This window comes from Diospyros lotus, chromosome 2 (genome assembly GCF_014633365.1).
Source record: "Diospyros lotus cultivar Yz01 chromosome 2, ASM1463336v1, whole genome shotgun sequence".
Taxonomy (NCBI): domain Eukaryota; kingdom Viridiplantae; phylum Streptophyta; class Magnoliopsida; order Ericales; family Ebenaceae; genus Diospyros; species Diospyros lotus.
In genome coordinates, this window is record NC_068339.1 from 3,180,066 (window position 1) to 3,207,949 (window position 27,884).

General features: G+C 38.7%; 4 protein-coding genes across 6 annotated transcripts; 2 read left to right on the plus strand and 2 right to left on the minus strand.

The window, feature by feature from the left end:
• Positions 1-653: 653 nt before the first annotated feature.
• On the plus strand, positions 654-11,911 carry LOC127794343 (protein CHAPERONE-LIKE PROTEIN OF POR1, chloroplastic). Of its 2 annotated transcripts, none has more exons than XM_052325360.1 (5): positions 654-993; positions 1,239-1,351; positions 10,362-10,744; positions 11,276-11,352; positions 11,566-11,911. In XM_052325360.1, the coding sequence occupies exons 1-5, from the start codon at positions 935-937 to the stop codon at positions 11,714-11,716; spliced, it is 783 nt and encodes a 260-aa protein (XP_052181320.1). In that variant the 5' UTR covers positions 654-934; the 3' UTR covers positions 11,717-11,911. The 2 variants fall into 2 exon arrangements, with proteins under 2 accessions (XP_052181320.1, XP_052181321.1); XM_052325361.1 differs by having other exon boundaries at positions 658-993; positions 1,263-1,351.
• Positions 11,912-12,221: 310 nt separating this feature from the next.
• On the minus strand, positions 12,222-13,557 carry LOC127794231 (tetraspanin-8-like). The gene is made up of 2 exons (XM_052325176.1): positions 12,778-13,557; positions 12,222-12,545 (listed from the first exon to the last, which is right to left on the minus strand). Exons 1-2 carry the CDS (start codon positions 13,285-13,287, stop codon positions 12,222-12,224), a joined length of 834 nt encoding a protein of 277 aa, XP_052181136.1. The 5' UTR covers positions 13,288-13,557.
• Positions 13,558-14,283: 726 nt separating this feature from the next.
• On the plus strand, positions 14,284-19,137 carry LOC127795261 (enolase 1, chloroplastic). The gene is made up of 7 exons (XM_052326832.1): positions 14,284-14,909; positions 15,886-16,193; positions 16,415-16,569; positions 16,657-16,974; positions 17,738-17,884; positions 17,972-18,022; positions 18,753-19,137. The coding sequence occupies exons 1-7, from the start codon at positions 14,506-14,508 to the stop codon at positions 18,816-18,818; spliced, it is 1,449 nt and encodes a 482-aa protein (XP_052182792.1). The 5' UTR covers positions 14,284-14,505; the 3' UTR covers positions 18,819-19,137.
• A 134-nt stretch (positions 19,138-19,271) lies between these two features.
• LOC127795263 (plant cysteine oxidase 3) lies at positions 19,272-26,184 on the minus strand. 2 transcript variants are annotated; one of them, XM_052326834.1, is made up of 5 exons: positions 25,776-26,184; positions 22,816-22,961; positions 21,408-21,570; positions 19,801-20,001; positions 19,272-19,669 (listed from the first exon to the last, which is right to left on the minus strand). In XM_052326834.1, exons 1-5 carry the CDS (start codon positions 26,059-26,061, stop codon positions 19,542-19,544), a joined length of 924 nt encoding a protein of 307 aa, XP_052182794.1. In that variant the 5' UTR covers positions 26,062-26,184; the 3' UTR covers positions 19,272-19,541. The 2 variants fall into 2 exon arrangements, with proteins under 2 accessions (XP_052182794.1, XP_052182793.1); XM_052326833.1 differs by having other exon boundaries at positions 19,272-19,672; positions 25,776-26,181.
• Between the last annotated feature and the right edge of the window lie 1,700 nt (positions 26,185-27,884).

The window sequence follows — 27,884 nt, forward strand, 5'->3', positions numbered from 1 at the left end:
ATACCTACATTTTTAATCAATTTAATCTTTGTAGTTTGACATGTATAATGTGTTAATTTATTTTATTTTATTTTTTTATAAATTAAAATATAGAGATTAAATTGATTTAAAAATATAAATATAATTATGTAATTAAAATTACAAAAGTTTGGTTTACTACATAAGAAAAAATCAAATAACAATGATTAAATTAATTTAAAAATATAAAAATATAATCAAAATAATAAAAAGTTCGATAATTTCATAAAAAAACATGACAATTTAGTAACTAAGAATATGAATTTGGCAAATTTGAGATCTTTACTTTAGTTATGATGCCAGCAGTTGCTTTGATGGGATGGCTTCTAAAGATTTTTCATTTCATAGAGTATAAATTTCTAATTAAAGGATTCAATAATTTTCTATTTTAATTATTTATTGGAATTAATTTTAATTTTAATTCAGTAATAGGTGGTTTATATTTTTTATTTTCTTAATTTACAAAAAGTGATACAAAGGTGGATTAAATAAAGTAATTTAATAGGTAAATAGGCTAAAAATATTAAATTGCTCTTATATTGATTTTTTTTAAATTATTATTCAAAGGAATAATAAGAAGAACGAAGAAATGAAGAGAAAGGCGCAGTGCGCACCCCGGCGTAGTCCTGCCTCCGTGCACCCCTCCTTTCCTTCTTGATTATAGAAAAACTAAACGCTCAGCTCTCTCTCTCCCCTCTCCTCTCCTTTCCTCTCTTCTCTCTCTCTTTCGTGTCTCTGAAGCACAGAGCGCCTTTGGAGAGAGAACTAGCGAGTGATGGGGTTCGCTTCATATAACACTGAAGAATAGGGTTTTTGCCTTTCTATTCTTCTCCGCGAATTCGCTGTGAAATTATCTCTCAGAAAAATAAAAATAAAGGAGAGCCAAAGCAGGAGGAGGAGGAGAAAGAAGTAAATTATGGCCAGTATTCTGCTCTCAAACCCTACCCTTTCCTCTACTTTCCAGGGCCAAAAACTGTAAGCATCTCTCTCTCTCTCTCTCATGCAATTTTTCATAAACCGGACATAATTTTTCTTTATTTATGTGCCGTTCTACGGAAAGAACAATTCAAATTGATGAAAGTTTCATGCATATTCTTCTTTTTAGAGACTGATTTGTTTAGTTTCACGGGGTTTTATACGTACCTTTGTGCTGTGTGTTACTGATTTAATAATTTGAGATTTTAATTCCTCTTTTGTTGTTGATGTTTTCGCCTGACTAGTGATAAATCATTGTTCTGGTCCAGTTCTATTAGTGAGAACAATTCGAAGAGCTCCACCGTGCGTGGCTTGAATTTCAGGAGCCCTAGATGCGCAGTGGATACCCCTTATGAAGGTATTGAAATTGCCTTTATCCAAATCTGTTGGTTAATTACGGGTTAATGAATGGTTTTTTCTACAATTGGGAGTTGTTTGAAGGTAATTTCTGGTGTTTTTTAAGGTAAAGCTCACAGTAGGGTTCACAACTGAATGTTATATGGGTATAGGATATGCCTGGTAATATGAAACTATGTGAACATATGTTAGTTGTTTTTCATGTTTGTTTATCTGCCTCTGTGGTATTGTCGGTAATTGGAAGACGCTTCACAGAATTACTCTCCTATACTTCCAATAGGGAGCTGGAAATAACTGCCTAGGTCATATTCCATATAAGTCAATTCTAATGAGGAAGTGCATTTACAGGTCAAATTAAGTACTGATAAACCCATGTGGAGTAACATAAACCATGACACCTGTTTGCTCAATAAGAATACATGGCATTTGTAGCTCAGCTACTGGTCATTGTTACTACATGCAGGATTTTGAAAGCAAATCTATGTTCTTTTCTGGTGATATGATCTCTTGGTTTATAATATATGTATGTTAATACAAAGATCCTCCTTGACATCACTTAACCCCATCTTCCCAGAAGCATATTATTTTATCTACCGTTACACAAAATGCTTACTGCTCCTTCATTGGGGTTCTGTTATGTGTATGAAAGACACTGTCTCTCTAAAAGGATTTTATACCCTAAATATTATTTTGAATTCTGGGGGAAAGTATAAATAAATGTTTGCAAGTATTGATAATGTTTTCATTAAATACAAGATCATAAGTAACAATTTAATTAAGCAGTAAGAATCGAATAATTTCTTTCAAATGACTAACATTATGTCATAACTTGATTAAGTAATATAATAATTGATTAGTTACTTTATAAGGAATGTAATACATGTATATGTGCACATGTGGAGACCAAGAATCACCCTCAATTCCAACTCGACCTGTTGTAGTGCTGCTGGTAGTCATTTCAAGTTCATTTCACAGGCCAATCAAACCACTACCAGGCCTCAGTGGGCAATTGTTCATCTAATTGAAAAAACAAAATGATGAATGGGGCTGGCTTTTTGGTGGATCATGAAGAATATATTTCATTTCGATTTTGGATTTTGTGGGTAGTGGAGGGTGCATGTGAATGGGTGACGGTGGGTGACAAGTTTTGGCAGTGCATAAGGGTGGTTTTAGTTGTGGGTAAGGCTGGTGGATGGTGAAGGCTGTGATTATCAGGTGGTTTGGGGAGCAGGGACAAATAGGGAGGGCTGGAGTAGGTTTGAGAAGAGTTAGCTCATATAGTTCTATATGGTGGTGGTTTTGTGTAGTGGATGGGGTTGCCAGAGGGTGCAAGTGGTTGTTTCTACCATTTTGGGTGATGAGGAAGAGGGGAAAGGGCTATTGTAAGGCAAGGCTTGGGTAGTTTTCTGGAGAGGAGTGGTTGTTGAGATTGGAATTCAGTAGCAACAAAAAGACAAGAGTGCACAGCTGAGGGCATATTGGTCATTTGATGCTTTTTCTTAATGTGTTAGAAGGGTAAATTGGGAGTGTGTATAAAAGCAAGGGCTAAATTGATGTGTTCTTAGAAGAAGGGGTTAAGTGATTTCAGATGATTGTTTTAGGGGTATATATAACTCAAGCATTCTCTCTCCATGTTTATGGTTTCCCCCCTCTTACTAGCAGGGTCCTGTTTCCTTATAAGGCAAACAATATTCAGTTGTTTTCCAACTTCCCATGGGACTTCTCCATTGAAAAGGCAGGTGAATATAGAAGGTCCTCTTCTAGGTTGGGTTTAATGCTTTTGGTTCAACAGTAAAGATCTACAAAAAGTCTGAACCATTTAGTGAGAAGCAAACTCCAGATAACCACCCTGCCCTTGGGATATGTGGGAGGCTTTATTCTTTTTTCTTATGCTTCTCCAATCTTTTTTTTTTTTTTTTTTTTTGGGGGGGGGGGGGGGGGGTGTTAGAAAGCAAGGGTAAGGCTGCGGGAGCCTTGTGTTCTGGGGAACCCTCCCCCTTCTCTTTTAGGGGGTTGTGAGCCCTATCATCAGTCTTCAATCTTCTTGTATAACTGTCAGGTGCAGCTTGACAACGGTGAACTCTCGGTTCTTCGAGAGCTCTCGTGAAAGAGAGAATTGACAGAGAGAGTGAGAGAGATAGAATTTAGAGGGAGGGAAAGAGAATTTTAGAGAGAAGGTGAGTGTTTCTGAATTGGAATCAATGTATTCATGCTTTTATGATGAGCGATCAGCCTTTTATACTGATCACTTACAAATTCGAATGAAAAAAGGAGCTTCCCACTCTTATTACTCCCGCCCTATAACTACCGCTACATGTGCGGTTAGTTACTCTCTTATACTAGCATTTGCAACAAGAAATTTAAGGGTTGTAAGGGAATTTAGGAGTAGTCCGTGACAATTACCCTCCTCTTGAAGAATTTCTTGTCCTTAAGAAATACAAAGTAGACTGGCAACTCTCAGAAACTGTTTGAGCAGTTCTGGGAGGTATTCCCAAGTACTATCTTTGGTATCTTTGGTAGGCAGCTGGTCCATTTCACTAACACGTGCATTAGGGCAATCTCATGCTTATGGATCACTCTTTTGTCGAGGATAGCTTTTGGTTCCCTTGGCAACTCTGGTCCTGGACTCTTGGTGGGTAGGCAAGAACTAGTAGGCTGGTCTCCCGCACCTCTCTTAAGCAATAATACGTGAAAGACCAGGTGAATTAGAGATCCCTTCAGTAGCTGGAGCTGGTAAGCGACCTTTCCCAATTTTGCTGTTATAGAGAATGGACCATAGTACCTCGAGCTCAATTTAGTAGTGGGCTCTCCAGTCACCACCCTCACCTGTATTGGTCTCAACTTTAGGTACATTGACTCCCTTACCGAAAACTCCCTCTCGCTTCACCCTTTGTTGGCTTGTTGCTTCATTCGGTTTCTTGCCATAGCTAAGTCTTTCTTTAATTGTTGAAGAATTCCTTGTTGCTGCTAAAGGTAGTCATCTACCGCAACCACTTTAACAAACTCAGGGGGTACTGGTAGGAAGGGGGGTTTATATCCAAAAAGAGCTTCAAATGGTGATCTTCGTATAGAACTATGGTAGCTGGAATTATACCATCACTGAGATAAAGCCAGCCACTTGTACCACTGCTTCGGCTATTCAAAACTTAGGCACCTTGAGTAATTTTTCAAACATTGGTTAACCCTTTCTGTCTGCCCATCCGTTTGAGGATGGTAGGCTGATGACATGCTAAGTTTGGTCCCCATATTCTTCCATAGAGCCTGCCAAAACAAACTAGTAAAGACCTTGTCACAGTAAAAAATAATGGTCTTGGGAACCCCGTGCAACTTAATAACCTAATCTAGAATACTCTTGTGACCTCTTGGGTAGTATAGGGGTGGGACAGCCCGATGAAATGGGCAAATTTTGTGAGCTGATCAACCACTACCATTATGCAGTTCTTTTCTTCAGACTTAGGAAGTCCTTCCACAAAGTCCATGGACAGGCTTTCCCATGCTTGCCCTGGAATTTCTAAAGGCTGTAGGAGTCCCGGTGTAGCCACCGTTTCATATTTGCATCGTTTACAAGCATCACACCCCATAACAAACTGAACTACTGCTTCCTTCAACATTGGCTAGAAGAAAAATTGTTTGACTTTGATGTAGGTGTTCTGAATCTCTGAATGTCCCCCCAAAGGAGATCCATGTAAGGCATGGAGGATCTTGTCTTTTAGCTATGGACAATCTCCAACCACTATCCTCCCTTTATATCTTAGCACCCCATTCTGTAATGTGTACCCTTTCTTGCTATTAGGGTCCAACACCAGCTGCAATATCTTTTTCACCTATTCATCAAGCTCAAAACTGCTTGCTACTTCTTGATACCATTCGGGTATGGCCGCTAAAATGGCTGTGGTCTCTCCCTTCTCCACGCAATGGGATAGAGCGTCTACCACTACGTTGTCTTTCTCTTTTTTATATTGTATTGTATAATCAAGCCCCATTAACTTAGCCATATCTTTTTTTTGTAATTGTGTGTGTAGTCTCTACTGCAACAAGTATTTGAGACTTTGGTGGTCAATTTTGATCACAAACTGCTCTCCTTCCAAGTTGTGCCTCCATTTTTCCACTGCTAATAAGACTGCCACAAACTCCTTGTAAATACTTAGCCATTCATGTCATGGGGATAATACTCGGCTGAGGAAGGCTATGGGTCTGCTCTCTTGCATCAGTACCGCCCCCACCCTATTATCACAAGCATTTGTTTCAACCACAAACGTTTTGTTGAAATCCGGCAATCCCAACACGGCACCTCACTTATGGCCTTCTTCAGCTGTTCAAACGCTGCCTCAGCTTCCGGCCCCCACCTGAATGCATCTTTCTTTAACAATTGGGTTAGTGGTTGACTTATTATATCGTATCCTTTCACAAATCGTCAGCAATACCCTGTTAACTCGAGGAAGCCCCTTAAGGACTTAAGATTTGCGAGTCTTGGCCACTCTTGCATAGCTGCTGCCTTGATGGGGTCAGTATTGACCCCATCTCTAGAAATAACATACCCCAAATATTCTACTTGTTTTTGTGCAAAGGAACACTTCGACTTTTTGATATACAATTGATTGACTCTAAGGATCTCAAAAGTAGCCATTAGGTTTGTAATATGTTGATTAAAGTCTCAGCTATATACCAGAATATCATCAAAAAACACAAGTATAAAGGTATGGAGGTGTGGTTCGAATATTTGGTTCATCAAGGATTGGAATGTAGCTGGTGCATTGGTGAGGCCAAAGGGCATTGCCAAAAATTCGTAATGGCCTTGATGAGTACGGAAGGCAGTTTTATGGGTATCGTTTGGGCTCATTCTAATATGATGATAGCCTGCTCGAATGTCTAGTCTAGAAAAAATAGTTACCCCCCTCAATTCATCCAAGAGATCCTCAATAAATGGAATTGGAAATTTGTCCTTGACAGTCATGGCGTTTAGCTGTCGGTAATCCACACAAAAACGTCATGAACCATCTTTTTTTTTAACCAACAATACCGGGGACGCAAAGGGATTGTGGCTAGGCTAGATTAGAGAGTTTTGTAACATTTCTTTAATCATTTTCTCTATTTCTGTTTTCTAGGCTGTGGGATAACGATAGGCCCAAGAATTGCAAGGTTCAGATTGGGGTTTAAGGTTAATGGTATGGTCATGGGTTCAAGGTGGAGGTAGGGTTGTAGGCTCTTTGAACAGATCCTCATATTCAACCAACAGTAAATCTAATGAGTCAAGTTGCCTTACCTCCCAAGTAGTTTGATGCGGGTTGCTTACCACCACCACCAGCTCGCTTTGCTCTTTGGGCTCCTCTTCTTCTCCTTCTACTGCTTGAATGGAAAAAAGCTGAGTCACCCTGCTCATCCTGCGTTTGAGTAGTTTCTGTAGTCTCTTACTAGTGATCATTTTACACATGCCCACCTCTTTGCTCCCTACTAGTGTCAACCATCTCCCATCCTTCTCAAAAGTGACTTCCATCTTATTAAAATCGAAGCATATAGGACTCACATGCTTCATCCAGTCTACTCCCAAGACTATATCGCAACCTCCCAATTTGAGCAACCTAAGATTTGTCTCGAAGCTTTCCCCTTGTATAGTCCAGCAAAAACCCGCACAAGCTGATTGGCTAACCACTTTAATGCCATTAACCATGGTCACTACCAATGGTTGAGTGTTAATTAATGAACACTTTAGCCTCTTAGCCGTTCCTTCATCTATAAAACTCTGGGTGCTCCCACTGTCTATGAGAATCATAAGCTTGCAATCTCCCACTCTTCCTTCCACTTTAATAATCTTATTATTAGCTAGACCCCTCAGGGCATGCAACGAAATCTCACCATTGTCTTCCTCTCCTTCTTCATGGGCCTCCAGTATCTCTGCTTCCCCTAAGCACTCCTCCTCTCCTTCTAACAACAGCAATTGTTTCCGACATTGATGCCTCGGAAAGTACCTATCCCCACACTTATAGCAGAGATTGGCCTGCCTCCTCTGCTCTATTAGCTTTTCCCCTTGAGATGTGGGAGCTGGTGGAAGTGAATTCCGCATTCCTTGTATTCCCTTCCAATTTTCTCTGATCTAAGCCCTTCTCACGAGAGTTAACACATTGTGTGTTCCTCCCCTACTCACCAACCGCTGCTTCTTCATGAGCGCCTCTACTACTAACTCATGCAACCGGGCACTATTAGTAGCATGCTTAAGAGTCTGGGGTTGTAGCACCTTCACCATAGGCTTCAATTCTTCATTCAGACCACTAATAAAACTGGAGACAAAATAAGCCTCCGTGAGGTAAGGGTTATGGTTGAGCATCAATGCCTTCAACTCTTCAAACCTCCTCTGGTACTCAACCACCGATCCTCTTTGCCTGATCTTGTTAAATTCTTTCACCACGTCAGTCATTCCCCTTTCTCCAAACCACTCACAGAGTTCTGTTGCAAACTTTGCCCAGGGACACTCTTCCCTTGTCTTTGCCCATCCTTGATACCAATCATCCCCAACATTGTTTAAGAAGGCTGCAACCATGGCTACCTTCTGGTGCTTCGAATTCCAAACCACTCGAAGGCCCTTTCACATCTCCTAATCCATCAGCAAGGTGTATTCCCATCAAACATGGGGATATCCAATTTTGGCATTGGTATCCCCGGATGCCCAAGGGTACCATTTTCTCCTTACCTCTAGCCGATCACGTGATCTCCTATTTCCCCCGGCTCCTCCCCAACCTCCGAGGCTACCGGCCTCCTCTGACTCATCCTGTGGTTGGGAAGAATCGGATCCACTCTATCCTGAGGAGGAAAATCTGGAGAGAGACTTACTGGTTGTTGCCGCTCAAACATAACCATGAAGTTGTTCTTTGATTTGCGTTCCTACCTCTTCCCTAATCTGATTGATCGCCCCATCTAGTTTGCGATTAGTGGAAATGATCGCCTCGTGGTTATGATTTGATTCCAATTCGAGTTGATCTACTCGCGCTTGCAAGTCCGAGACCGTGGACCCGAATTGGTGTAGTTGCGCCTCCATGTTCTTCATCCTTGTCCTGTCTGCCATCACCAAATCTGTTCGCAACTGGATTGGCCGGGACTGCTCTGATACCAAATTTTCAGGTGCAGCTTGACAGCGGTGAACTCTCAGTTCTTCGAGAGCTCTTGAGAGAGAGAGAATTGATAGAGAGAGAGAGAATTTTAGAGAGGAGAGTGTTTATGAATTGGAATCAATGTATTCATGCTTCTATCATGAGCGATCAGCCTTTTATACTGATCACTTACAAATTCAAATGAAAAAAAGGAGCTTCCCGCCCTTATTACTCCCACCCTATAACTACCGCTACATGTGCGGTTAGTTACTCTCTTATACTAGCATTTACAACAAGAAATTTAAGGGTAGTAAGGGAATTTAGGAGTAGTCCGTGACAGTAACTTGTCTAATATGTGAGATGTAGGCCATCATATGAGCAGACAATCATTTGAAATAAAACAATGCACTTTGTTTGCACCTGAATGTCCTGTAGCACATAACCCTTAGTTTCCATTGTTGCAACAATATAAATAAGACAGAAGTGATGTTGCTTGCACTATCTTCATCCATGGTACTTTTGCAAGTTATCATTCATAATAACACATTCTCTTTCTTGGTCTATCCCAAAGACTATGGAATTACAGAACATCATTTCTTGCTTCCCATCAACATTCAAGCTACTCAATAACGTTTTACCGGGGAAGAAAAAGAAATAAAAAGAAAAAATAATTAGATTTTAGACTTCATTGTATGTCCTGCTTCTCTACTGGTGGCAGTTATTGGGTCCATATATAGGGTAGCCTCTAGTTTCTAATGGTTGTAAAACATGCAGAACAGGGTTTTCCATATGTTTCTACACAGTTGCTGGTTGGTTTCAGAGATTTATCTTAAATATTAAATTTTCCAACTTCCCATAGGACTTCTCCATTGCAAAGGGCAAGTGAATATAGAAGATCCTCTTTTAGGTTGGGTTTAATGCTTTTGGTTCAAGGATCCACAAAAAGTCTGAACCATTTAGAAGCAAACTCCAGATAACCGATAACCATCCTGCCCTTGGGATCTGTGGGAGGCTTATTATTTTTCCTTCTGTTGCTCCAATCTTTTTTTCTTTTTCTTTTTTTTCTTTTTTTCTTTTTTCTTTTTTTTTTTTTGGGGGGGGGGGGTGGGGGGGTGGGGGTTGGGGGTTGGGGTAGAAAGCAAGGGTAAGGCTGCGGGAGCATTGTGTTCTGGGGATCCCCCCTTCTTTTAGGGGGTTGTGGGGCCTGTCATCAGTCTTCAGTCTTCCTGATATAACTTGTCTAATATGTGAGATGTGGGCCATCATATAAGCAGACAATCGTTTGAAATAAAACAATGCACTTTGTTTGCACTTGAATGTCCTGTAGTACATAACCCTTAGTTTTCCATTCTCACAACAATATACATAAGACAGAAGTAATGTTGCTTGCACTATCTTCATCCGTTGGTACTTTTGCAAGTTATCATTCATAATAACACATTCTCTTTCTTTGCCTATCCCAAAGACTGTATGGAATTACAGAATATTGTTTCTTGCTTCCCATCAACATTCAATTTACTCATTAATGTTTTACAGGGGAAGGAAAAGAAATAAAAAGAAAAAATAAATAGATATTAGACTTCGTTGTATCTTCTGCTTCTCTACAGGAGGCAATTATTGGGGCCATATATAGGGTAGCCTCTGGTGTCTAATGGGTGTATAACATGCAGGACAGGGTTTTCCATATGTTTCTACACAATTGCCAGTTGGTTTCAGAGATTTGTCTTAAATATTAAATTTTGTTCTTTGGCAGGTAAAATTCCAAAATTCCCTCGAATTCGTGTTTGGGATTATTGGGGCCATATATAGGGTAGCCTCTGGTGTCTAATGGGTGTATAACATGCAGGACAGGGTTTTCCATATGTTTCTACACAATTGCCAGTTGGTTTCAGAGATTTGTCTTAAATATTAAATTTTGTTCTTTGGCAGGTAAAATTCCAAAATTCCCTCGAATTCGTGTTTGGGACCCTTATAGACGCCTCGGCATAAGTAGAGAAGCTTCTGAAGAAGAAATTTGGGGTTCCCGCAACTTTCTTTTGGATCAATATGCTAGTCATGAAAGAAGCGCAGAGTCAATAGAGGCTGCTTTTGAAAAATTACTCATGGAAAGTTTCAGAAATAGGAAGAAAACTAAAATTAACTTGAAAAGCAGGTTAAAAAAGAAAGTAGAAGAATCTCCACCTTGGGTCAAGAACTTGCTTAACTTTGTGGAAATTCCTCCTACCATAATTATTCTTAGAAGATTGTTCCTCTTCTCTTTCATGGCGGGTTGGAGTATCATGAATTCTGCTGAAAGTGGGCCTGCTTTCCAGGTTTGTTTTACATCCCTATTCTAGTTTTTAGTGTATTTTCTGCATAGCCAGGACATTAGACAAGCTTTCTTTGGAACTCCCACAAGGCATTGCATCTTGATAGCAGTTTTCACTTCGCAATGTTGCTTTAATCATGAGGTCCGCCAAACTGTGGATCTCTGGAATGGCAATACTATTAGTCTGTTGACCCAAATTTTCCTGTCTTGCCTTTGAGATAAGGTTCGTAGTGAGTTTTGAGATGATATGCTGAAAAGGGGATAATCGATGATAAACTGCATCATCCATATCATGTTGTTCTAACTTAATTCATAGTTTGTTCTATTCCTGAAAGAAATTCCTGCTTTTGATATTTCTTCACAACTTGCTGACGATAAAACTGAGATGCTGATGATGACAAGCTAATGTCAAACTTCTAAACAAAGCCGAGTATATTGTAGAACAGTTATTTTGGCTTCACATCCTTGCACATTTCTATTTGGAAATAATAATGTCTATATTTTTTGGAAATAATTTTTATTTCCCTTCACACAGGTGGCCATCTCTTTGGCAGCTTGCATATACTTCCTCAATGACAAGTCAAAGAGCTTAGCTAGGGCTTCCATTATCGGGTATGGTTCTATTTGTGTTTGCATTCTTGAACCTTCCCATCAATGCGATCAAGACTTGTGATTATTGTTACTGTTATCACTAAATCTTCTAATTTCCTTCTGCCATGGTATTGTTTATTTTTGTTTTCACATCCTTGAATCATCCCGATTGCCTCGGGTTTAGGCTTTAATTTTGTGGTGTTGCTTAGAAGAGGATTTGCTACTGTGTTGCAGATTGGGATCTCTTGTGGTTGGGTGGATTTGTGGTTCTTTCTTGGTTCCTACAATCCCATCGGTTCTGATACACCCAACTTGGACGCTTGAACTTCTAACATCACTGGTGGCATATGTCTTCTTGTTTCTTGGCTGCACCTTTCTTAAGTGACAACATTTGTGTAATTTAGGTTTTTGTATTGGCGAAGACTTTCTGTCATTTTCATTCTCATGTCTTTCGCTCAGAGCATCTATACTTGTTCTTTTTGAAAACTGAATATTTGTATTTCTTTTATTGGATATGGAATACGTGTTCTCCCCAAAAAAATAATAATGAGACTCAGGAATTATATGTTAGTTTATGAAATCAAGAGTCATCATCGTCAACTAAAATTTATAGTATTATAAATAAATGACATCTTGTTTAATTTAAATACCTTTATATATATGTATATGTATGTATGTATGTATGGAGTGAGTGCCGACTAATTAAGTATCTGAAACAAACTTGGGTTTGATATGAGATTTCTATCTAGCTACCATGAAAGCAAAAAGAATCTCAAACGAACAAAAGTACAGATAAAGAGTGTCCCGTAATGAACACGATGAAATATGAAACACTATCGATTTTAATTTTTGACCCATTTATCGTCATTCATGATCACCATACCATTCAATCAAGGGTAGCCTTTGTAGTTGTAAGCACTGTAGGGCCGCCGGGAACCGATGTTGTGCCGGAGGGCATAGCAGCCGATGGAGTAGACGACCACCACCACAACGATGGTGCCGGTATTGAAGAGAGCCAAGTATCTCCACTTTTGCTTGATGTTGGCCAGAACTCCGGCCTTGCATGACTTGCAATCGTAGCAGAGCGCCTGTTGGTTGTTGCTCCATGTCTGGCAATCGCTGTCCGGAACTGCTGGCCCCGCCTTCGGCATCGTCCAAAACGTGGCGTTCTTGAACTGCAACTTGCAGTATGTCGGCGGCTTGCAGCAACCCGACTGCAACACCACAATATATATGTGTAAAGACCTTAGTTCTGTCTGTCTTTGACTTCGTCTCCTACGAGACCGCATCAATGGTAAATGGTACTTATCTCTTGTACGCACAAATCACCCTTTATTAGAGTGAGAATCCTACGTACGCATTAGGTGCTAAGATGGTATAAATGCAAGCATATGTTTGCTAAAAACATAATTAAACAGGTAGAGCTGAGAGTAAAAATATAAATACCTGGACAGAACTCAAGCCTCGGTTCATGAAATCAGCTTGGGTGTCCTTATAATGAGGGTCTGCTCCGAGATCGGAGCAAACTCCGGCATCAACCAAACAGCTCCTAATATCTTCCCAGTTCTTGTGATTCACCACATGATCCTGCAGCCAATTCGAGTAGTCTGCCAGCCGGTACTCCTTGAACCCTTTCCGGGAAATCGCCTTCCCCACGCCCTTGTTCGTCACGATGATCGCGAAGATGGTGAACCCGATCAGCCCCAAGATCAGCAGGAACAACGCGGAGAGGTATATCCACAGGAAGAACTGGTTCCGGCAGCCGGCGCCGACCAATCCCAGGACGGAGATCACCAGAAGGGACAAGCCCAGGATCAGGAGCGGCCTCTCGAGAAGCTTCTGGCAGGGAGTGGCGTGGTTGAGGTAGAACCAGAGCGACGAGGCGATGACGGCCAGAGATAGGAGAATGCCGATAACGTTGATGAAGACGACGAAGCCATTGCTCAGACGAACCATGATCTCAATTATTAGGGTTAATTAACTATAATTTGAGATCAAACAAGAGATCTCTGGACCCTCTACAGAGATCTGATGACAGCGACGATGAAGATGGTGTTGATATACATATATATATGTATATCTATATCTATATACATATCTATATGTGTGTGTGTATATGTTTGAGGAAATATTGTTGCAGAGACGAAAGACAGCGAGGAAATGGTGAGAGCGAAGAAGAAACAACGTAGCAATCGGTGGTAAATAGTTGGACGTGGGATTGAAGGGTTAAAGCTTGCCTCCCATGTTGGGGATATTTACGTAAATGCCATTTTAGGCTTTGAATTGGTTTGGATTGCGTTTGGATGTTTGTTTAAAAGGAAATTAGTAATAATCATTTAAACCGTTTTCTGTTTTAATATTTGAGCTTAATTTAATTTGGCATACACAAAAGTATAAATATTTTTCACATTTGTCCATGACCAAAATTCACCTTAGCATTTCATTAAATTATTTCATTTTATATTAGTTAATATTATTTTATATAATGAGTGATAAATTATTTAGAATTTAATTAAGGTCTAGCCTTCTCACAATTACCAAACTTGGGATGAGTGAGCACGCAACTTCAGTCGTTCTTGCTTTTGATTTTGACAAAAAAAATAAATTATAAACAAATATTTTGTTTCACTACACAAAATAAAAAATTAAATTCACGACCTACTAATGCGAATATTAAATTATCGTAATCTAACCACTTGACCTGTGATTTGGGACATAATAACCAAACTTCTGGTCCAGAAGCATGTTTGCTCATAGATTTGAAGCCTGTGGCACCATGTTTACCCCTCATGTTGGAAATATCTACCGAAATGCCATTTTGGTCTTGGAGTGAACTGGGCTTGGGATTTTGGTCCAAATAGATAGAAGCCCAGTTGAGACAGAATCGACAAGGCGACACCTGAACCAGTTTCTTCTCAAGATGGGCCCTCGAAGTTTAAAAAAATAGCAGATGGGCCCGCATAACCGGCAAAGCTTGCACATGCACACCTACTTGACTTGAGTCGTAACGTCCTTCCAACCACCGCCAAAAGCCGCTGCGCTGGTTTGGTTTGGTATCATCGCCACCGGGCGGCGTTTCCCACACCAACCCCCTCCCTATATAAACGCCCAAAACCCTAGCCCCACTTTCCCCATCTCTCTCTCCTCTCTCTCTGTCTCTAAAAGTAATCAGAAATGGCATTGGCTTCGACGCCACTCTCTAAGCCCTTCCTCTCCACCAAGCTCAAGTCCTCTTCATCTTCACTGCCTTCAATCCAGTCGCTGAAGTCCGGAAAGTCGGCCGTCCGGTGCTCGGTTGCCACGGCGGCTCCGTCGGTGAAGGTGGCGAAGGAGTGCAAGGTGAAGTCGTTGAAGGCCAGGCAGATCATAGACAGCAGGGGCAATCCGACGGTGGAAGTTGATCTTGTTACGGATGATCTCTATCGATCTGCTGTTCCCAGCGGGGCCTCCACCGGGATCTACGAGGCCTTGGAGCTCAGAGATGGTGACAAGGGCGTCTATGGAGGTAAAGGCGTGCTCAATGCCGTCAGAAACATTAATGAGATTTTGGCCCCCAAACTCATTGGCATTGATGTCAGGTACTGCAATTTCAAAATTAACTGCATTTCTTTGGAGGTTTTCAAGTGTTTTAAGCATTCTGTGGTTTAGTGCTATAAATTTGTAGTAGTATTAGGATTTTTGTATTCTAGCTTCCTGAATGACCTATTAAAGTGATGTTTTTGGCTAAGGAATGTGTTCTGCGTTTTAATGAAGCGTGTTTTAGCAGTTCATCTATGAGATGTCAACTTGAGTCTCGTTTGAGCTGTAAAATCGACCTGTATCTTGTTCTCTCCTGATACAAAAGGTACTTATGCAAACAGCTGTATCTTGTTCAACTTCCTTGATTCGACATGAATTTCAATATAAACTATTCTACAAATCTGTTCTTGATACCCGTTGGAGGGGGGGATACCAACTCCGATTCTAAACTTAAAGAGTCTATATTGGTCATGTTGCTGCATAGCTCAAGAAGGAGCTCAAACTTTTTTCTTGCAACAATCTTTGTCATCAAGTCATGTAAATTTTGGTTGGTGTGGAATAAAATGTTGAATTCTTGTTCAAATCTATACAATAAACTGAACACTCACCTTGTTCTAAATTGAGTTATTGGAGAATAGCAACGACATCATATTCTTTGGATCACAGTTGTTGACAGAGTAACTTACTTCTGTTGTTTTAGATTTGGATGACATAAGTTTCATTGCAGAAGTGAATGGAAACCAGAAATATATTTTTTATCGAATGTAGTTCACCTTTTGCATTTATCTGTAAAGCCTTCCATTATTGATTTAGACATGGTATGCAACACAAAAGAACACCTTATAGGCAGTGTTTATCTGAACATCTAGTGAAGTTTGTTATCCTGTCAACACTCTCTATATTTCATATAGAGATTGCAGCATTATCTACTTTTAAATTTATCAATTTTTTCTTTACTTTTATGTAGATGTTGTATTGTTATAATATCTAATCCCCACGTTTCTTTTTTGGCCTTTCTTTGCATAAATCAAAAAGGAATCAAGCAGAAGTTGATGCATTTATGCTGGAACTTGACGGAACCCCAAATAAGTCAAAGCTGGGGGCTAATGCGATACTAGGAGTTTCTCTGAGTGTGTGCAGAGCTGGTGCAGGAGCAAAGGGTATGCCTCTTTACAGGCACATCCAGGAATTATCTGGAACTGGGGAGCTTGTTATGCCGGTTCCAGCTTTCAATGTGATAAATGGTGGCAGCCATGCTGGTAATAGTCTTGCCATGCAAGAATTCATGATATTACCAGTAGGAGCAACCTCATTTGCAGAGGCTCTTCGCATGGGTAGTGAAGGTAATTGAACTACATATGTTGGTATTTAAATTCTAACCATCTGACCTAGATGTACTATTTATATAATTTTTCAATTGCCCAATATTGCTGCTCCCAACCTTTTTAGATTGATGTGTAATTGAAGGGCTTTGCATGCGTTCATATAATAATTTTTTAGTATGTCAATGGTTGATAATACCAGTTCTGAGATGACAGACAGTCTTTCTTATTTCACTGAACAGTTTATCACACGCTGAAGGGAATTATCAAAGCAAAATATGGACAAGACGCATGCAATGTGGGAGATGAGGGTGGATTTGCTCCTAATGTTCAGGATAATAGGGAAGGATTGGTATTGCTCATAGATGCAATTGAAAAGGCCGGTTACACAGGGAAGGTAGGGTCATCAATGTTTCTTCTTCTTCCTCTGAATCGCAAGTTGTTTGTCCTTCAGAAGATTGCTGACTAGATATGAATCCCACAGGTGAAAATAGGCATGGATGTTGCAGCTTCAGAGTTCTTAACCAAGGATGGGAAATATGATCTCAATTTCAAGAAACAGCCCAATGATGGTGCTCATGTGCTTACAGCTCAAAGCCTCTGTGAACTATACAAGGATTTTGTCAAGGATTTCCCTATTGTCTCCATTGAAGATCCCTTTGACCAAGATGATTGGAGCTCTTGGGCTTCTTTACAGTCTTCAGTTGATATCCAACTTGTGGGTGATGACTTGTTGGTAACAAATCCGAAGAGAATAGCTGAGGCCATTCAGAAGGAGGCTTGCAACGGTTTACTATTGAAGGCAAGAGTTTTTATCAATAGCCAACCTTTCATATACTTTCACTTAAATGGTTTTGCTACATAAACATTTCTTGTGCTTGATGCCTTACATTCTTCGACTTCTTTATATTTTTCCATCCACATCATGTTGAGATATCAATTACGCCTTCCACATGTTATTACCCCAAAAATTCAAATCATGTTAAGCTGTTTCTCAATTTCGATTGTTTGATTTAGGTTGTTAGCCATTTTGAAAGTTTATGGTTCTGTTCCATGCCAGTTCCTGGTCACCTTCTTTATTCATTAGCCTATCCTGGGAATCATCAGCCAAGAATTGGTTGAGCTGTAGTGCATGACAGTTGGTTCAAAGTATTGTGAAATTGCATGGGTATTTATTATTTGACCCACACTAATCAGTGGCCAGTGGCTTGGTAGTCCTTTAACCTGATGCCAGACAATTTGCCATTTGGCTTTGGTTGATTTGCTATTTTAGTGGTGATTTATACGAGGTTATGGACAGGAGGAAAAGGTTATTTCCACGGAGACTTTGGGTTGTAAACGGTTAACTGTCTAGTGAATGTTTCTCCATACACCGTATATAATTCTTCCTATTGAAAAACTCACTGCTCTATTTGGATGGTCAAATGGAGCTTGAATAAACTTCATTCGATATTCAGAAATCAGGGGGCAAAATGCATGTTATAAAGATGTGTCTATCTTTTTGAAGTTGTGCACATAGTTCTTTCCATAATTGATGACTCGTCATTATTGATTGAAAAATGCAGGTAAACCAGATTGGGACAGTAACTGAATCTATTCAAGCAGCTCTTGACTCAAAGGCTGCTGGATGGGGTGTGATGGTCAGCCATCGAAGTGGTGAAACAGAGGATAACTTCATTGCAGATCTTTCTGTTGGGTTGGCTAGTGGACAGGTTTTGGCAGCTGCATCCCTAACCTCTGCTACATGCCTGCTCAGTTCACAAGATTTTCAGTTAACAGTTGTATGTTTTACCTTGCAGATCAAAACAGGAGCTCCTTGCCGAAGTGAGCGGTTGGCCAAATATAATCAGGTAGAGATAGATCCCTTTTCTTTTCTGCCACTTGAAGCGTTTGACTCTCTCTCTCTCTCTCTCTCATGAGCTCAAGAGATGCTTTTACTGGATAACTCAAAAAAATAATAATAATAAGCGCACCTTCAGCAGAGCTAATTAAATTGTTTATACTGATGCACTAGTTTGAGGGATATCAGTTTCGACCAAACACCATAGTCGTTATAGATGATTCATTCCTGTGACCAAGATGTCTGGAAGCTTAAGGCATCAGGGAGCAGGCCTAAAGATGCCTTGCTCAGATTTGCAATTACATGGTACAGAATGCAAAGCTGCGAGCAAAGCAAGAAATAAATACATATGAAGGTACCTAAAAGCTCGACCCATTTGGGATTGGGTTAAAATGTATATTAAGGTTCAAGGGTTGAGATTATCAATCTGACTATCGAGCTGATACTGCAAAGAGCTTGTGCTTTCGTCCTTGGTTAAATGCTTGTTGAGATTGTTGTTAATAAAGCTATTGAATGGATAGCCCAACCTCCCATCTCCTACCAACTCCGTTTCCTTTAGAACTGTTAAAATGAATCCCCGAACACGCTCTCTAATATTTCAATTTGAGTCCCTTATCTCCAACTCCTCCCCATCCGACAGGTCTGGCTCGACATTTTTCCTGTTTTATCTGTTGGTTAGTTAAAATAAAGCAACTAATTTGAAACCATTACAAATTCACAATCTCTCTGTTTTGTTGCAGCTTCTACGTATCGAAGAGGAACTTGGAAATGTCCGTTATGCCGGTGAAGCTTTCAGATCACCTTGAGGAGGATAGACTACATCCAACACTTTTTGTTGGAAATAACAAGGAATGGATCCGGTTCTCAGCACGAAATAAATTGTTTTGAGCTATGAGTAAAACCAAGATCCTTGTTGTAAATTCATTCGGCCGTGACATCTTCAAAAAGTAATTGTTCTGAATGGTTAGGCATTAGAGAGCTCGTCTTATTATGTTGTCATTGAATAAAGATAGTCGTTTTAGGCGGAGTTGGTGAATAGGATTCTCACCTCCAATCTGAAACCTCTACATTTGTAAGTTGTAACTTCTGTTGGCTTTTCAATATAAGTGTTTCTTGAATCTTGAATTAGATTTCAATATAAGTTGTGAAACGTTAGGATTGCTCCACTAGAACATCACATATTCGAGTTGGGGTGCCCTGTGACTGAAGATGCCCACCTCACCATGCGGCAACCTGCACATTATTTAGGCATTTTGACGTACGTATTGAAAAGAAGGCTTTTTGATACATCTGCGGTGTTTTGACGTCCCCATATAGGTATAAATAAAAGAACAACGAAAAAACAGAACAAAAACTCCTTACACAACAAAATTTCAGAGAACTGTTTTAGGAGAATAAAACATGAGACTGTAGATTCGAACCAGGTCTCTAGTTGCTGAGAGCATGCGATGAAAACGACTTGTGAGGACTCGAAGCTTGATTTGCATTGATGACAACACAAGTTTGATCACCAACCTACATGACCAAAGTTAAACTTCAATAGCTGGGCCACGATACTTCCTCGGGATGGTATAGAAATCTTTTGGCCCTGGTAGTGGGGCAAGCCATGCATACTCCTCTTCATTCCCATCCCTTGGCTCATCTTCATTTCCCACAGCTGCTGTAGTATAGCAAAATTCAATAATGGAGACCAGATCATTATTGGCCTTTGAAAACCTTTAAATGGTCTTATTCCAGCTAAGTTCGTTCCTTTATATGCAGAAATAGCAAGAAATCAAAAAGACTTACAGAAGCCGGAATAAGGGTAGTCATGGTAGTAAGTACAAGTCCGCCCTGCAGCATTGTTATAAGGAGGCGTGAGGACATCCAGCACAGCACAAGGAGCAACTGCCGTAAAACAATGCAGATTCCCTCCAATCTTCGGGTACAAAACTTGGGTTTCACAGGGTGCCGTTACAACTTTATCAGCAGCCAACTTTGCCAACCTCACTGCCAAACGAAGGCATATCATAAAACTTGCATGATCAAAATTTCAAAACACTGAAAGAAAGTAAGAAGAATGAAGTAACCTGGTGAGTGACCTATCTTCTGAATTTCAAAGAAGTATATATGAATGATCTGTGCATAATTAAGCACCTGAATAGCCACAAAATCAACCAAACTCCCCCACCCACATGAATTAAACTTGGCAATGCGTGTCCCATTTCATCACATATGTATAGCTCTATCTAGTGCTGCCTATTAACTTCTATCAGACTATGGCTCCTCACAACTTCTCATGCTAAATGCACATGAGCACCATGGATTAAGTGGGCAAGAAGTTTGAGAATGCGTGCAGTCTAGACTTGAAGAAACAAGAAATTAACAAAGAATAAATTGATCGACACCAAAATGCCTGTACTTGTACAAGTTAACAGCCAAGGTGTGTCTGGGGCATGCCATTTACCCGATACATTTATAATTTAAAATCTGGTCAATGTGAATGCAAGGCCATCCAAATCCAGATTTTTTGACGTTAATGTTTTGGGGAAATAGAAGTTTGGGAGAACAGTTAAATAGAATTAATATCTTAATCCACAATGAGAGATTAGAGATGGCAAGTTCTCTAACATCTTTTTGAAGTTTGCCCACTTTAAGTACGTACTTATTCAATTTACCCAAGTACAAGTACCAAGGTAACGTCATTAATGGGGATAGTCCATTTGCCCCCAAATTATCCTTCATTTATCAGGGGGTTGCTGAAAATCATTGTAAAAATACGAAACTGTTAAGAACAATCCTGAAACAAAAAAGTATAGGGATGTGGGTTTTGTAAATAATAATGAACTAAAATATAAACCTGAGCCACTCTTCTCTTCTTCATCTTCTTCTTCGATTTATTTATTCAATTTTTAGTAAGAGGTGTGCTCTAGGCTAGGCTTGGTTAGTTTTCTCCCTGCATATTGGTTCATCAGTCCTGAACGATGGAAAATATTCTGAATTTAATGGTTATATCAGCAAGGGAAAAAAAAAAAAAAAGTACTGACAAAAATTTGACTTGCATTTTTGGATATTTGGCATTTACTACTCAAGTGAGGAAATGATTGTAGAATCTGATATGGTTCTAACTTTCTTTCAGTACGAAGACCCAAATGCATCATCCTCCTCATGGTATGAACTCATGAAATCTCCATTTGTTCAGATTATCAGGTAGGTATGGTAATTCTTTTGTAAAGAAACTAGTTCTTTGTATCTAGCTGATATAATTTTCACTTTCTTAGCATACATACATCCCTCCCCACCCAATTGGATTATTTTAACATAGGGGCTCTAAGGCCATATGTCTTAGGGGCTGTTTTACTACTCAAGTGAATTTTTTAAGTCAAGTCAGTTTCAGAACGAGCCCAAGATCAGACCTGGTGAATTACTTGGTGCAGTGCTTCTCTGTATTTGAGCCGGTTCGACCCAATCATAAGCTTTTACATGCAAGGAGCCATACAGAACTTTGCTCAAGACAGTCATCCCAGGATGGTCATGGAGCGGAATAACAGAAGAAGTTGGAAAGCAAAATACACACATCTGCAAGAAAGCAGTCTGCTTCAGAACATGTTGAATTTTTTTCTAAAATCAGGGAAACTAAGAGAATTAACTTTAAAGATCAGCAGTGTTGAATTTATGAGTCCCACATATATATAGTTTAAGACTTTAAGTTACTGATTTTGACTGTGGATATGTATGGTTCATCATGATGTCTGATTTTTATCATCTCACTTTATAGTAGGAAAGTTCAAGAACATGAATCGCAATTTTAGATGCAACAATTCTTATTGCAGTCTCATAAGATCACAAATTAGGCCAAGCATATCTCTTTTGGGGATTTCTTATCTTTGGGCTAACGTCCACAGTTTATTAGCTATATGATGGCAACAGCAGGATGAAGTAATGATACTCCATGCTTTTAACTTTAATCTACAGACAAATGGATTGTGGAAACATATAATCAGGACAGGTTCTAGAAGGGAAGAGTCAGGCTGACACAAGTCTATCTAACCTAAACTTCTCTTGCCGTGATTTTGCTTAGCTATAACCTGATCGTTCTTAATTCTCTGAATGTACTGCCTATATGCTGTGCAATAATTCCAACTCTTTTTTTCCTTTCTGCTGGTGAGAAGTTATAATGCAATTAGAAAGAGAATGAGTTTCCAATATCCTCCAAGTCAAATAGGATCTCAAAACCAAACCTTGACGAATTCCAAATTTTTATCCCTTTTCATCAGATTTCAAGCTATCAAAAACAGATTATAGGAAAGTAAATGACAATGCCTCATAGAAGATTAACTACAAGATGTTCAAGTAGTCTATATTGTTTGCATACAACAATTCCAGTTAACTTCAGGAAAAGCACACAGCAATGATGTTATAACCAGTCAAATCAAAGTATCCCAGATACAGGCCTTAATTATGCAACAGATCACGTCCATCTTTAGAAGGATATCAGTGGTGTTTGGAAAAGTATATGTCATGATTCAAAATAAGCCAGGGAATTCAATAGCAAAGAGGAGGAAACAACAGGAAGCATCAGAAGAAACATAGAGAGAACAGATGAAAAGTATGAGTCTTTAATGCAGTTATAATATTATAAGAAGAATACAATGATGACAAAGTACGACAACTTAAAACATTTTTTTTTTCCTTGAAGGGTTTCTAAGGTGGCAGTTCAAATCGTTCATAAGAAACAAGCATTCCATAAAGATACAGTTTAGTGTATTTTCTGCACATCTAAATATCTTTCATTGGGATTATTTATAAGATGGAAGACCTTACCGTAAAACTATCACATTCATGTATATCCAAATAAGTTATTGGCTTAACCCATGGGCCTGCTCTATTAAATTGGTTAAGTCCAAAACTTCCATGACCATCGTCTCTAATATCCTCTGTGAGCCCAACATCAGCTGGAGTAATTGTGTCTGCAGAAAGATAATGATCAATAATATATCTGAAGCATAATTGGAAGAAATGCACAAGACTCTGATACTTCTCTAAAAATCATGGTACCGTGAAAGGATTACAAAAAATGGATGATTGAAAAAGAATGAAAAGGGGTACTGAGGAGCATCAGTTCAAGCTGGATAAGAAGGTATGCTTCTCAACCTTCCAGGTGAGGTTGGCGAAGAAGCCAAGGCAGGCTACATGTATTATTGGAATCATGTATATATATCCATTAGTTTTTCTACTCACAGTATCCTTTTACTAGTTTTATAAACAAAGCAATAGAAGGGATGAATTCTAATTTAAATTGGTCTAACTATCATTTCAAGAATGAAGGTCGGAGGAACTTGAAAAATGTAGGAGAAATTGACAATTTAATGTTATAAGGAATGTGGCCACTCAAAATAACTTGGCAGTTTCGCGTGCCTCCAGTTTTGACTTGGTCTGGTCACTCTGAAGAAGCAAACAAATAGGCAAATTGAGACAAAATTATATACTCAAATATGATCTTGAAAACACTTGGGAAGAAAGATGTAAATCAATGCCTCCTGTTAACAATTCATTTTTATCTACCCAAACCAAGTACCGGAAAACAAGATCTCTTTCTTGACATTCTGCGCTTCATGATTTATCTATAATAGGTTTAAGCACAATACGAAATTTGAAGCCAAGGATTTTTGACAGCAAAAATGATTGCACAGACTTGTACAGCTGTGGTGTGGTAAAATGTGCATCAACATAACTACTAAAACAGGAATGTGTTTTAAGACATTAATATTATATGAGATGGAAAATTCTATTTTGACAGAGTATTTACAGAAACAAAAAGGTGGAAAAAAAGAGTTGCCCAATATCCCTAAAACTAAGGAAAGCCGGACATCAACATAATTTTTCTTTGCTTGATAAATACCAGCCACAAATAAGCTTTATAAGCTATAGTGAACATCCACAAAATAAGTTGGGAATAGAATGTTGTGGTATGTGTTGTAATCCAACAGTGCTGGTAGAGGGGATACTGTTATGAATTCTGTTGAGGAGAGGTGCTCATCTTAAATGGATGGCATTTCATGAAACTTGAGTCCAAAAACTGAAATACCACTTTCCATTATTTTCATTTGATTCTCATAGTGCATGAACCACCTTAATTGTTTCATGTTTCAGAGTTCAGACTTGTCTTCAACTAATAAAAATACTGTTTTCAATTTTCCAAAAGTGGGCATGGTGTGCATATTGGGCCCTAAAATTGGATTAGCACCTTCCATCCAGGACTTTATTTTTTATAAATAACCTTCCACCATTACTTATTCTCATAGGGTACAACAAGTCTTAATTCCTTCAGATCTAAACGTTAAGAATTGTTTTCAATTTGATGTGGTTGCTAATAATGGTGAGTCGGTGATATATGGGCATCATATAATGGTCAAATCCTTAGATTGATACATACGGTTACTAATCACATGATAAAAAATATCATCACCAATTAATCATTTTAATAGTCACTTTCAAATTAGTTACACCAGAAGGTTTGATCTTTTAGACCCTTTCTATTCTCCTATATATTATCTAAATTATACATATTTAATAAATTATTTCACTCTTTCATTGAGAGTCTACTTTCCTAGGCCCATAGTATGTGCCAAAATCATCCAAATCCCATTCTATTTATAACAGGTAATAGTGGGGATGCATGAAAGGGGATGCATGAAAATGGCCTTCTCAAGTATGCATTTGCAGCAATACTCGGGAATTATCCACCTTTGTCATCTATTCCATAGGATCCATATATCACACTAGATAGATATCATATTCGTAGAATACAAATCACTTCCAAGATGCCTTGTTGTGAAATGGTATACGTGAAAGACTCAAAATCTCATCCTAAAGAGTGTGGAGGATCAAGTCCTTTTCAAGGCATAATATTGAGAATCAAAATAAAATTTCTACAAACAGAGAGGTGTCGACAAGGGGTGTTGAGTTGAGGGATGAAATGTCCAAATCACCCCTTGTCAGCACCTCTGTATCAGCAGAAATATGAGGGTTCTATTGAGAATACAAATTGAATGAGCAATTCAACAAGAGAGCTCTGATCAAATCTTTATGTCAGATGAATCTTAACATTTGACAATGCGCGTTTCTGTCTATACCCGTCATCGCTAAAACAAAAACACCAAAGACATCCACGTCATTGTCGTGTTGTCTAGTATCGGGCTCTGATCAAATCTTTATGTCAGTGTGTAAAGTTGTCTTCTATACACACTATTGATTTTTAAAGGTAGGTAGTTGAGATGGAGGAAACCTCATCAAACAACCTCATAGGTGACTTTGTAACTGCAATAAAAAAAGGAAGGCAGGTACATTCCTATTTAAACAATCAGACAAAGCAAATTTAGCTTTACATCAATAGGTTTGCCCATGAATACCAAATTCCACATCCATCCTATTTCCCAAATATGCACAAACTGACACATAACAAACTTGTACAAATTGAGTACTTGACATCACACAAAAAAGGTTCATATCAAATTCCTCCAAATTGCATGAATAGAATCTGACTTTATGTTAAACTGACACCAACTTCTTAAAGTCTTAACTCGAACTAGATTTCTTGGTTTCAGCACAAATCAGAACAAACCCACAATAAAAATCACATAATTTTACACACCCGGAGAAGAACTACTCAATTTCGAAATCAGCCATTACTTAAGCGAGAAGCCTGAACATATATATATATATATATATAGAGAGAGAGAGAGGGGGGGGGGGGGGAAAATAGGGTAAGAAAAGGCAATTACCCATGAGAGAGCGGAGCTTCTGGATGACTTCAGGAGATGGAGGAGGAGTTCCCGAGGGTGTGAAATTCTGCTTGCAGAGCTCGTACAGTGCTTGAATCTTGGAAGAAGATGAAGAGGAAGAGGAAGCATGAAAGACCTTCTGCCCCATCTTCCGAAGCCGCCGATACATCCACCGCCTAAGATGAAGATATTTCCTGTGCTTTATCAGGCAATCTTCTCTAAATACTGCAAGTGCGAAGCGGCAGCCTTCCCAATTGAGAAGTGCACGTTTGGTCCTCTCAGTCATCAGTCATCACCCCTTCCACCATAAACCCCAAGATTGGTTCTTTATCCAGGCTGAGTAAGCAAGAGGCAGTGCCATCGTCCCCTTCCCCCGCGCTTATTTCTGAATTTGTTCCTTTTTTTTTTTTGTTTCTTACAGTAAATTGAGAATGAAGTGAGTGGCCGACCTCCATTGCAATTTCTTTTAAACTTGATAATAATATTTTTTTTTATAAAATATTTTTTTAAATTATAATTATTATTGAAAACGCAAGGATACTATCTTAATTTGACGGTAATACCTAGTGTCAGATATTATATTCCCGCTCATTTTTATATTATGAATCTAAAATTATTTCACAAATCATGCAAGTTAAAGGTTTGAATTTTGAACTAGAGACATATAAAAAATAAAATAAAATTCTTGAACCAATAGACTATCCTAACAATGGTAGTGTGATTTTGTAGAATGATTGGGTTTGTGACATTATCATAAAGCCTATCAAAATTATTTGGTATGCTTAGTTTTATTATAATTTATTTAATTACAAATTAACTCTCTTTATAACAAAAAGCAAACTCTATTTATAATAAATTATTATATTTTTTTCTGACTTATTCTATGAAAAAAAAGCTATTACTAGCGATGACTTATTTCTTATCTATCATCACTTAACATCGATAATAACTGATTATTTTTTTGTTACAATATAAAGAGTCTATAGGGAGAAATAAGGAGTATTTTGAAAATTTATTACAAATTTAATAATCATTTAGTAACCATAAGGCATTGAATGTTATCCAATACAAATTGTCAACAATGGTACGTGTCATTTTTTAAATACTTAGGGTAATTAAACTAAGGTGGTATATAAAATTTATTTTAAATTTAATTGTATAGTTAAGAATTTAAAATATAGAAAATATCATGTAGGATTTTTATATGGTATTGTAGTTACACTTTCATCCAAGTTATTGAAAGTTGGTCTTTATCTATGAAATAGCACAAAGGGATATCCGCGTGGCAAGAAATTGTTGGACTATAACAAATTTAAAAAATGTGCTCGTACAAAAAATGTGATCTACACCTAGAAATGTAGTACTTAAGAAATTAGGATTATTTGAAAATAAACGTTTTATTAAAAAAATAAAAATTCAAAAAAGATTGATATCTAAATAGTTCGAAAAATTGATCGAATCGACTATAGGGAGTACCCTGAAATTAAGCTACTAAAGGAAAATGATATAGAAATAATGAGTATTTAAAGGCATGATTTATGGTATCGAAAGAAATCAAATCATGAACGATTTTCGATGCAACAAAAATGGAGTTGCGATTTAGACTGCAAAACTGAATTATCGTAGGAGACTTCCGGGAAGTCAATGGAACCTCGAGGGGGCTCATATTCGGTATGTAGACCAACCCTTTAGTGGTTTTAGGAAGAAATGATAGGGTTTACGACCAAAACGAAGATTTAAGCCAAAGTGTAATTTTTTAAATTGACAGAGGGAGGTCGAAATGACATTTTTTCAGAATCTTAGAGAATGAAATGAAGAGTTCAAAGCTTGAGGGACTCAATGGAAGTTATAGAAAGTTTCGGGGCGTCATGAAAAGACCAAAAAGTAAAGAAGTAAAAATAAACGGGGCAAAAGTGCAAATTTCAAACTTGGAAGCTGCCATGGCAGACCAAGCTTATTGCCACCCTTTCCATCATCGAATTCGGTAGCAGAAGACTTGAGGGAGTGGGCTGAGGGACCTTGGGGCAACAACTAGGGCGACAATCGGCCTTGGTATTGACCAAAATGGCCAAATTTTAGTCGAAAGTGGCCGAAAAGTTAGTCACTTTA

Excerpts from the sequence above, each read along its gene's own strand:
- LOC127794343 (XM_052325360.1), top strand. The coding sequence starts at position 935 with ATGGCCAGTATTCTGCTCTCAAACCCTACCCTTTCCTCTACTTTCCAG. Across the intron at positions 994-1,238 it reads ACTTTCCAGGGCCAAAAACT|TGATAAATCATTGTTCTGGT; the intron begins GTAAGCATCTCT and ends TCGCCTGACTAG. Across the intron at positions 11,353-11,565 it reads GCTAGGGCTTCCATTATCGG|ATTGGGATCTCTTGTGGTTG; the intron begins GTATGGTTCTAT and ends ACTGTGTTGCAG.
- LOC127794231 (XM_052325176.1), bottom strand. The coding sequence starts at position 13,287 with ATGGTTCGTCTGAGCAATGGCTTCGTCGTCTTCATCAACGTTATCGGC. Across the intron at positions 12,546-12,777 it reads GAGGCTTGAGTTCTGTCCAG|TCGGGTTGCTGCAAGCCGCC; the intron begins GTATTTATATTT and ends GTGGTGTTGCAG.
- LOC127795261 (XM_052326832.1), top strand. The coding sequence starts at position 14,506 with ATGGCATTGGCTTCGACGCCACTCTCTAAGCCCTTCCTCTCCACCAAG. Across the intron at positions 16,975-17,737 it reads GCAACGGTTTACTATTGAAG|GTAAACCAGATTGGGACAGT; the intron begins GCAAGAGTTTTT and ends TGAAAAATGCAG. Across the intron at positions 17,885-17,971 it reads TTGGGTTGGCTAGTGGACAG|ATCAAAACAGGAGCTCCTTG; the intron begins GTTTTGGCAGCT and ends TTTACCTTGCAG.
- LOC127795263 (XM_052326833.1), bottom strand. The coding sequence starts at position 26,061 with ATGACTGAGAGGACCAAACGTGCACTTCTCAATTGGGAAGGCTGCCGC. Across the intron at positions 21,571-22,815 it reads ATGAATGTGATAGTTTTACG|ATGTGTGTATTTTGCTTTCC; the intron begins GTAAGGTCTTCC and ends GCTTTCTTGCAG. Across the intron at positions 20,002-21,407 it reads TGCACCAAGTAATTCACCAG|TGAGGTTGGCAAAGTTGGCT; the intron begins GTCTGATCTTGG and ends TTCGTTTGGCAG.